This window comes from Mirounga leonina, unplaced genomic scaffold, assembly GCF_011800145.1.
Source record: "Mirounga leonina isolate KUSES-001 unplaced genomic scaffold, KU_Mleo_1.0 Mir_101595, whole genome shotgun sequence".
NCBI classification, from domain to species: Eukaryota; Metazoa; Chordata; class Mammalia; order Carnivora; family Phocidae; genus Mirounga; species Mirounga leonina.
Window position 1 is genome coordinate 11,449,042 of NW_023270158.1, and position 10,819 is coordinate 11,459,860.

At 44.8% G+C, this 10,819-nt stretch overlaps 1 protein-coding gene across 1 annotated transcript in view; it reads left to right on the forward strand.

Moving 5' to 3' along the window:
- Positions 1–10,554: 10,554 nt before the first annotated feature.
- Positions 10,555–10,819, forward strand: part of LOC118003503 (melanoma-associated antigen B4-like) — a 1,071-nt gene continuing 806 nt past the window's right edge. The window contains exon 1 of the mRNA XM_034994593.1: positions 10,555–10,744. Within this exon, the coding sequence (XP_034850484.1) occupies positions 10,555–10,744 (190 nt within the window). The remainder of the gene's footprint in view (positions 10,745–10,819) is intronic.

Below are 10,819 nucleotides of genomic sequence, written 5' to 3' on the forward strand. Positions count from 1 at the left end.
AGGGTGCCCAAGGGGCAGGGAAAGATATTACCTCAGCTTGTATCCCAGCTCCCATGCTGCTCACAGCCACTAAATGTCTGGTCAATAAACAGGCTGCCCCACCTGAAAAAAAAACAACAACAAATGCTCGTGGTCCCAATAGGAAGGGCTGGTTTTTCTCATATTGAAGTAAGAAAAATATAAGTTATGTGGTCTTTTGGTTAACCTTCCCATACTGACATTTATCAGCTTAACACCTTTTTTTGTTTGCTTTGTCCCAAGTGACTAGTTCAACTACTCTTGATCCTGTTGCCTTCATATGAGGGCATCATCTTTTATTCAAGCTCTCAATTATTCTGTAATCATTTTTCTTTATCATACTGCTTTCCTATCTACTGGGTGTGTGGATGACATGGGAATCTTGTAGGTCAAATCTTGGCTAAGACATAAAGTGGACCCAGGCTAGAGCATGATCTACACAAGCCTGTGTCCTCAAACAGGGCAGGTAATTCATTAGCAGTTAACAAAGTTATGCCTCAGTCCCTCTGTGCAGGGAAGTCCACTAATGAAGGCAACAATGCAGCTGAAAGATCACTGCCTCCTTCATTCCAGGACTTGATTTAATGTGGGGAAAAATAGAAGCAGGGGAGCAGAGAGCAGGAATAGCTGAGAAAAGGGCCTTTAATTTCTTTTTCTTTTTTTTTTTTTTCCAGTTTTTCCTTCTGGCTATTCAAGTCATATTTAACTTTCCTATATGAATGATATGAATCCCATGCATACCAATAATTCATTTGGTTAAGATGAGGCCCTTTTGAGAACCTCTGCGTATTCGTTATACAAATTAAAAGAAGTGTCCTCAGGCTACTGCAAGACTAGATTCTTATAGGAATACCATTCCTAATGTGACAGAGAGAGGACATGTTAAAGACAAAGAACTGTAGGTAACATTCCCAGCTTCCCATATTTTTCCATAATCAAAGCTGATGGTGATCCTAATGTGATTTTAGAGCCCATATTCTCATGCTTATTTTATAGAAAAATCTTGAATTCAGACAGGTTGGTTTTTCCGACAAGTGTTCCAAAAGAGCAGAGAGCTAGAAGGGAGACTTTATGAGTTAGGTCTCTTACCTGACTATTGGGTGTCCGCAGAACTTCTTATTCACACGATTCAGGAACTTCCAGAAGTCTTATCCTCATTGCCAAATTTGTTGGGGTAGTTAATTGAAAACAAAATCTCCTGCCAACTCAGAAATGCCTCTCCACAAAACATAGGGAGGAGAGAAAAAGGTTTTATTATTTAATAAGCACTGAACCAGAATGTGACACCCATCACATTGCTAAAGAGATTGCTAAGACAGAAAGATAGCTCACCCATTTATATAGCCAAATAGATACAACCCATTACATGCATGATCTTAAGCTAATAGTAACTATTCCTCAAGTAAGAGGACTTGACAGCATCATTTACTACACGTAGTTCATCATAAAATCGCCTGATAATTTGGGGCAGGGGAGAGCATCTTTGTTAGCTAATTGCCTTTATCCAAATGGAAAAAAAGAAAAACAACTTCTCATTTCTTTATGACAGGAGACAGTTTTTTACAACTTGGAGACATGAGCTGTTTAATTTCATGGAGACTGGCAGATAGGGGTGCTATTTTACTTAATGTTCACATTTCAAGGGCCTGACTCCCAGTTACTTGAGAAAAAACTGCTAGGCTGTAAACTGGCAAGAAGCGTAATCAGCTCTTAAGAGTTACAAAGATCTCAGTGAAGCAGAGCAAGTATTTACAAGTTTTCTAAAATAACTGCTCTAAAAGGAGTTGCATTTCTTGATTTGCACGAGGAAGACTTGAATTTTTTCTTATTTTTTTACTGAGGTATAATTGACATAGTATTTTATTAGTTTCAGGTGTACATGATTCAATATTTGTACTTTTCCCTTATTTTAAATTTTTATTTGTCCTTATGTATGTCAAAGGGGATATGGGACTCCCCTGACTCTCGGTATTATATTAACACTCCATTTTGTTAACAGAAATGCTCTTGCTATGCAGGTGGCCCTGAAGAAAAAGCCTGTCACGCTGTCAAGTGCCTGTGGAGGGGGCGGGTGTGGAATGGGTCACATGTCAAGGAACTGCAGCCTGGCCTCTAACCAACAGCCAGCGGCAACCACCAGAACAACAAAACCACGAAAACTTCTGAGCACCATTGCCAACAATGTGAGTGAGCTCAGATTCATCTCTAGGTTAGCCTTCAGATGACCACACAGCCCACATGACACCTTGAATGCAGCTAGGTGAGACTCTAAAGCAGAGACCACAGTTGACTTTTACCTGGACATCTTACACCTAGAAACTATGAGATAATAAATTTGTGTTTATCCTGCTAAATCGGTGCTGATTTGTTATGCAGCAGCAGTAGAAAATGAAGACAAGGGACACCTGGGTGGCTCAGTCGGTTAAGCGTCTGCCTTCGGCTTGGGTCATGATCTCAGGGTCCTGGGATTGAGTCCCAGGCTCCCTGCTCAGTGAGGAGTCTGTTTCTCCCTCTGCCTGCCACTCCCCCTGCTTGTGCGCGTGCACTCTCTTGCTCTCTCTCTGGCAAATAAAAAAAAATCTTAAAAAAAAAAAAATGAAGACAATAGTCTACCTGGATATTAACTCCTTCTTTCAGTCTTTCTTCATCCCTTGTATACCAAGGTTCTAAGCCTAAAGTAGTTACCTGGACAGGTAAAAATAGGTTCAGGAAACATTTGAGTAAGTATGTAGGAACTGTTCACTCTGTCAAAGTTGAGGGTACCTGGAAGGAAGAATGTAAAGCCAAGGTAAAGGCAGGCCGTGTTCTGGGCTGACAGCTGCCCATGATCATATCAATGAGATAACCAAGACAGCACCATCTTCCTCCATTTCCCCTCAACTTCAGACCCTGTGGACTTATTTTTGGGTGACTCTTTCTGCATTTAAGGACAGACTGTCAGAATTTAGTCTTTCTCACTAGAATTCCAGATACCATTTAGACTGTAGAGAGTCCCCATTTACACACCTCCAGGGCATAACCTGCCCTGACTGGTAGGTCACTTGCTAGAGGAGGAGGTGCTCACAATGAACTCAAAGCTGTCTGCCCACTGTGGAATCTTGGTCACTCCCTGCTTCCTGATCTCCCTCTGCTCAGAGTAGCCCTGATGACAACAAGGAGAAAGAGATCCTCCTTGCTTCCTAAGTACTCTAAACCCCAGTATGGGTCTCTACATGAGACCTGATAAGTGGTAGAAGTTGCAGAACAATTCCACATGTGCAAAAAAAGGCTGGAGGCCCAAGAAGACCTGAATAGACATTTTGCCAAAGCAGACATCCAGTTGGCCAACAGACACATGAAAAGATGCTCAACATCACTGATCATCAGGGAAACTCAAATCAAAGACACAACGAGGTAAAAAAAAGTATGGAATTCCTCAAAGCATTAAAAATAGAAATACCATAGGGTCCAGTAATTCATTGGCTATTTACCCAAAGAAGACAAAAACACTAATTCAGAAAGATCTATGCACCTCTATGTTAATAGCATTATTTACAATAGCCAAGATATGGAAGCAACCTAAGTGTCCATCAATAGACAAATGGATAAGGAAAATATTTTACACACACACACACACACACATGAATATTACTCAGCCATAAAAAAGGATGAGATTGTGTCATTTGAGACAACACGGATGGACCTAGAGAGCGTTATGCTAGTGAAAGAAGTGAGACTGAGAAAGACAAATACCATAGGATTCCATTAATAAGGAGAGTCTAAAAAAACAAGACAACCAACCAAAAGCAACTTTCCAAATGAACAAACAAAAAGCAGAATCAGACCTATAAATACAGAGAACAAACTGATGGTTGCCAGAGGAGAGGGAGGTGGTGGATGGGCAAAATGAATGAAGGGGAGATACTGGATTCCAATTGTGGAATGACTAAATCATGGGGGAAAAAAGGCACAGCATAAGAAATACAGTCAGTGACACTGTAATGGTGATATAATAGGACAGATGGTAGCTACACTTGTGGCAAACATAGAATACATAAACTTGTCAAATCAGTAAGTTGTACACCTGAATCTAATGTAACATTATGGGATAACTCTACTCAAAAAACAAAAGGTTAAAAGAAAAAAGAAACTGGAGGGGTGGGGGAGTCCCAGACTCCCAGTTTTCTCACCCCATAGCAGGAGTACTCATTCTCGTGGAGAGGGAGGTGGGACATTGCTCCCATCACATCTGCACAAGCTGGGACTGTCTCTAAGTTGTTCACATCTTCTCGGTTCTCTTCAGTGTGTCTGTGAATCAGTGCTATACCCCTGGTCACTACTGTCTATAACACTAGTGTCCCAGTTGTTATGCTTTCTTACAGTCCAGAGATTGACAGGTCAGTCAGGGACTCATGCAGGGGTGGATGGGATGAACGGATCACTGGCCCAGGGAGTTTTCTCCCAAGCTAGCGCTAAGTACACAAGCGCTCCTTTCTGCAAGTGAAGGCCCATAATGGTATCAAGGCCAAATACGCAGGGGACAAGGGGGCTGAAAGAGCTGCCATTTCTTCTCTTCCTCTCCTGCTCACATCACCTGTTACGCAGGTGACTGTTTCATCTCTTTCCCTCCAAATCTCCTACTTGACCCATGCTGGTGTCTTTCTAGTTGATAGACTATACGGTCTTTTTGCTCTTCTCGCCTGTGATGTAAGGTTGAAAATTGTTATATGTAATGGAAGGTGTTTAATCCCTTCTAGAATTGAATTTTGTGTCTAGCATGAGGGAGGTGTTACAGTTGTGTTATTTTTCAGTTTGGATTTCCAGGTTCTCCACTGTCCTATCTTAGTAAAAAAAAAAAAAACAACAAAAAACCTGTTCTTTCTCTACTTCTCTACAATGACAGTTTTAATAATCAGAAGTTCATGTGTAAGTGGGTGTTGTGGGACACTCTCTTCAGTTCTATTGGTCTCTTTGTTCATATTGGCAAATAGAGCACACATTTTTAATTATGGTTTTTAAAAAATAATTCTTAATATCTAGTAGAATAAGTCCTATTTTTCTTTATCAAGAGCTCTTTGACTGTTCTTGGTAATTTGTAAATAAATTTAAAGTTTAGAATCAGCTTGTCAAATTTCATATACAAAAGCTATGTAGTTTCTTTTGGGGAGACTGGGTATTTATCTACACTGTAGATTACATTTGGGCAGAATTAACATGTTTACAATATTGAGTACTCCTTTCCATGAATAGGATAATCCTCTAGTTACTCAGTAGCTATATATGTTTCATTTTTATTATGTCTTTTATATCTAAATACATATATTAAATGCCCGGTATTCATTATGGTACTTTAGAAGTTATAGTTTCTTAATATCATGGTCAAACTGCTTGTTGCTGCAGAAATAAAGTGTATGTTTTTATACTGATCTCTTAAGAACTCTTACAAATACTCCTATTGATTTAATAGTTTATCTTTATTATTTGTGATTTTTGTAGGTATCCTTTACTTGTAACATATGTGCTTTTATCATGAATGAGTGATAAATTTCCTAAAACACTATGATTGATTTTTTCCTGTGCAATCCTCCTTTCATTCCTAGGAAAAACTTAGATCTATCACATATGTGTGTATACACACACACACACTACAAAATTCCAGGAGTATAATGGAGAGACTTATTCGACTTTAAAAAATTTTCAAGCACTACACAGAAAGGTCTACAGTATTACCTGTGGGAAATAGTCCAAGTGCTACTCGGATATGATAGCACTAAACAGATTTATCAGAAAAATATTTAAAGCATCCCAATGATTCAAGAGTTACCGAAACAGCAGCATATTACACCCAGATAATTAGAAGGTAGAAATAATGAAGACAAATGCAGAAATGATGAATTAGATGACAGCAGAGCCAACTAATGAAAGTCAGTTCTTTACAAATATTTCTGTAACACCTTCTGTAGGTCTTACCAGTTACAAAAGAAAGAAGCAGAAACAAGTGATATTAAATAAAATTCTACAAAGTGTACATGTAGAAGAGATTTACAGGCTGTAATTAACACTATAAATACTTTCACCATTCTGTCAGTAACAAATGGTAGATAAAGAAAAGGGTCTACCTAGAGAATTATTTTAGCTAATAGAAACAAAGGAATGAAAGAATTACCATTCGGCAGCCCCTAATGGATTAATGGATGAGGGTGATGATCCTTAGTGATTGCTAACATCACCACAAAGGGGATCCCAAACATTATGTATCTGCTAATGTAAGTGCACAGTGGCCCCTCTGGAGTAGTGTTACCAATAAACAAACAAAGTGTGATCCGATTAAGCTTCTTCCTGTTACTGCTGAGTATTGTTGATGCTGAGTGCCAGGGACACGGGGTTCAATATTCTGTTCTCTGTACAGTGTTGTACATGTTCGAGAATTTCAAAGATAATGTGATTTTATTTTAAATAGCATGCCTTTAAATTTAAAAATCCAAGAGAAATGGACTATTTTTCAGCAAAATAGAAATGATTAAATAGGTTCATACAGAAATAGAAAACTTATTTTAACCATAAAAACTAAAATTGTAGGTAAAACACAAGGTGCCCTCAAAATGTTCCCAAACCAGCCAAATTTGGTCTCCTTACACCAAATGGTGAAGGAGAAACGAATAAAACTTCTACATAAACTCTTTCGAACCATACAAAAAGAAGGGAAATGACTCACCCACTCTGATGCCTTAGCTCTCCTTGATACAAAGACCAAATAAAGATACCCTGAAAAAAAGAGCACTTCACCTGGGCTCACTCCTACTCAGACAAATAACATAAACAACTTCACAGCATATACAATACAGGGGCCAATAAAGACATAAGTTGCATCAGAGGAATGCAAAAATGGTATCATGTTAGAAAATATGAATCAGAATTCACTACACTAAGGGGAGGAAAAGCATCTGACAACATGTAGGGGTAAAGAAAAAGCTTTTGATAGACATTCCACACCATTTCATGGTAATAACTTTCAGTAAACTTCTAAGAATGGAATTTCCATATCGTAAACTCATCAGCAAATACACATAAATGTGAAATATTAGAAGCATTCCCAATAAAGTTTGGGAAAACACAGAATTATGGTCCCACAAACTTGGATGTGAATGTACAGCAGGGCACAGCCCTGCTCATACAAGAATAAGAAGAGAAGAGGTATGGATAATACAGAGAAACATAGTAACAGGACTAATCTCATAACTAAAATATCTAAAGTAATAAGCAAACACAACATTCAAATATATAAGGAACGTCAAATTGCTAGTATATAGAAAGTCCCCGTAGTAAAATCAGATGCCTGGTCACACAAAATCAATACCGAATTAGAACACGTATGGACGATGTACCATTTACAACAGCAACAGTATCTAAAATGTACCTAAAATGAAACCTCACACAACTGCAGATCTTTATTGAGGCAACTAAAAAAATTTACTGACAGAGAAAGAAAATGTCCCAGATGGAGCTGTAAAATATGTTTATTCAGGGGAAGAGAATATTGTAAAGATATAAACTGTTAAATTATTAAAAGTTTCAGAGCCTTACTTGTAGCTTCCAAGATGAACACTGATCACAGGCTGCTGTTTCCTGTGCCCAGAATCAACGCTCGGAAAAACTAAAGCTAAAACAGTATCAACAACAACGATACTGCGAAACACCTGAGGGGCACTAAGTGTGCACTGAACTAGGACTTGTGTGCGGGCAGGCCCTGAAGTTGAGACAGGTCTGTAGAAGACAGCATTGGTGGTTGGAAAGGTTTTAGGTTTAGCCTTGATTTTTCCAGCATGCCGTGGAGTAGTCTATTTCTGCTACTTCACTGAAGGCAGCTCCTCAGGGCCCATGTGCCAGGACTACAGGGTAGTATCAGGGCGGGACCAAAGTCTGGGTTGCTTGAGGTGGGTCTGAGTCAATGAGTCCAGATAATGGTCCTAATAACTAGCTGAAATTTTTTTCGTTGGTGAGGACTGGGCTGTTATTTTTTATAGTAATCTTAATAGATTGTAAGGCATGAATGAAAACAGAATAGAAAGAACACATGAGATCTAGTGTCTTAGCAAATTTCAGGTAAATAATATACTATTATTAACTATAGTCAATGTGCTGTACAGGTTTCCAGAACTTACTCATACCTGAAAGACTGTACCCTTTCATCAGTATCTCCCCCCTCTTCTGTCACCCCCCAGCCTCTGGTAACCACCATTTATATGTCAAAAACATAAATATTGAAATAGAATAGCAAGTATCATAGTAGTTATGCATAGGACAGAAAACTTATCCCAGAAACTTTCAGAAATGACAGTGATGTCAGCCAGGAGAGGCTATAGGGTAAGCAATCAGAATAAGAAGTACCCCGTTTCTCCATAGGGTTCTTGAGGACCATGGTGGGGCGGGGGGGGGGGGGGGGGGGGGGGGGGGGTGCATTTACAAAAGGGAGGAACTCTAGGACTGTAAAGAACTCAGTGCAAGATCCCTACCCCAGAACACCGGACCCCAGAGGATTCTCATTTTCTGCAGCCATCTCTGGAAGACCTTAGGCAGCAGTAGCCCAAAAAAGTATACCTTCAGGTCACATCGGGAGTCACAAGGAGCTGATGGCATTTATCTGAGGCGTTGACCTCAAATCAGCAGAGTGACGTTGCCCAGCACCCACACGGGATCAAAGAAAGACCCTAAGAGATGATTGAGGGAGTTGAGTCCCCGCCAAAGTGCACAGGTCCCCCCAAAAGCTACCACCGGGTGACTGTCAGATTGGGGAAGCCCCAGCGATGACAGCTAAGCTCTACCCCCAAATACTTCCTACTGGAGGCTGGAACGAAATGAGACCCTTGGTCTGCGGCCAGCACACTCAGCACGGCAGAGGGAGAATTCACACCACCTGCTAAGAGTCAGTGACAACACCCTTGCTAACCCTGCGGGACTCACCCTACAACCCAGCACACCACACACTATCCCCCCACTCCCCGCCCCGCCCACAGAGCCCGCCCCCACCCTCCACGGTCCTCCTGGGGGCCCAGACCCACATGACCGGAAGTGGCCCTCGTGGCCCTCGAGAACTTCCTCCTAACCACGCCGTGGCCGGCGAGGCCTTGTCGGACAGCTCCTGCCTAGGGTGAGCGCGGACAGGGGTCCCACGGGCTGTTAGGGGTCGACGTCCCAGGAGTCCCGGGTTACAACCGTGGGGGCACGTCCCCGACAGCCCCCCCGCCCCATCTCCCCTGGAAAGAGGGGTCCAACAGACCCTGTCCCGCTCCGCCCCTGCACTCGGGGCTCGGAGGCCCCAATATGGCTGTTAAGCCCCAAGTCCCTTGGCTTACCCCGCGGGGTCTCGGGGATTGCAGGCCTTGGCCCGGGGCGGCTGGACTCTGGCTCGGCTCAGCACAGGCAGAGATCCCCGGCCGACTGGCGGGAAGGAGAGGTCCTTCGTGAGGACTGGGGGGACTCCCTCCCCCAGGACAGGGGCCACGCAGAGTCCCCGCTCCTGGCCTTGGCCTGCGAGGGTCCGGGCCGGTCTAAGGACGAAGGTGCTCCATCCCTTTGTGCTGCAGAGACTCGGGGAGGTAGGGGCCTTGGTCTAAGGGGCTGGCAGCAGGTCAGCTGAGGGAGGATTTCCAGGTCCTGCCGGGACTCAGGGTGAGGGCTGTCCGCCTCCTAATGAGTCTCCAGCCCCTGCTGCCATTAGCGGGAGTGGCCAGCCGCAGGGCGAGAGGGAGCAGCTCTGGGCTCTACCAGCAGTCAGGGGAGGACCCTGAGTGAGGGCTGGGGGAACCACCCCCTTGAAGGGAGGGGACCAGAGAGAATATGGCCCGTCCCCTCCTGTCGACCCTTAAGAGCCCAAGAAAGGAATGTCAGGCTGAGACTTCCCACCATTTCTCCTCTCAGGTCTCAGGCCGGTTAGAGCTCTGATCTGCAGGTGCAGCCCCAGTCAGAGGGAGGGGGGGTCCCAGGTCCTACACGGAGTCCAAGTGGGGATTCTGCGTCATTCCGAGGACCCCACGAACTGCGGGCAGGGAAGCCCTCCCATAAGTGCTCGGCACTAGGTGCCCCCTGACTCGAGTGGTGGGCTGAAGTGCTCCCTGCTTTCCTCCTCCAGGGTACCCTGGAAGATCACAGGGTCTCTCCTTCAGAGCAGGGGAGGGGGGTGGGGGCCCGGGTCTTGCCAACAATTACTAACAGGACGATCCTGAATGTGAACTGCGAGGACCCCCCGTCCTCCCCCCCAACCCGGACACCGCGGTCTTCCCTGTCAAGAACACTGCCGTCACCCCAGTAAACCCCGGGCAGGGCTGCGTGCCCGGGGGCCCAGGGCTCACACCCCCTTCCTCCACAGGGTGCTCAGGGCCCAGGCTGACCAGGGTCAAGGGAGGCCTGTGGGGTCCTACAGCAGTGCCCTGGGGGACCCTGCAGGGGCGGCCGTGGTCAAAGCCAAGGTGGGATCTCTCCGCTGAAGGGGCTCACCCCACCCCACCGTCCCCCCTCTCCAGGTGCCCTCACCACCTACCAGCCTTGCGCAGCGTCGCCATGCCTCGGGGCCAGAAGAGCAAGGTCCGTGCCCGGGAGAAACGCCACCAGGGCCGCGGTGAGGCTCAGAGTCTCGGGGGCGCTCCTGCTGCGGCGGCGGTAGCAGCCGCCGCCGCCGCCGCAGCAGAGGAGCCCCCCCGCTCCCCCCCGCCCGGCGTGGGGGCGATGCCCCCGGGCTCCCCCGAGGCGGGTCCGCCCCCGCAGCCCCAGGGCGCCCCGGCCCCTGGGTCTCCTGGCGCCCGGGCCCCTGGGTCTCCTGGCGCCC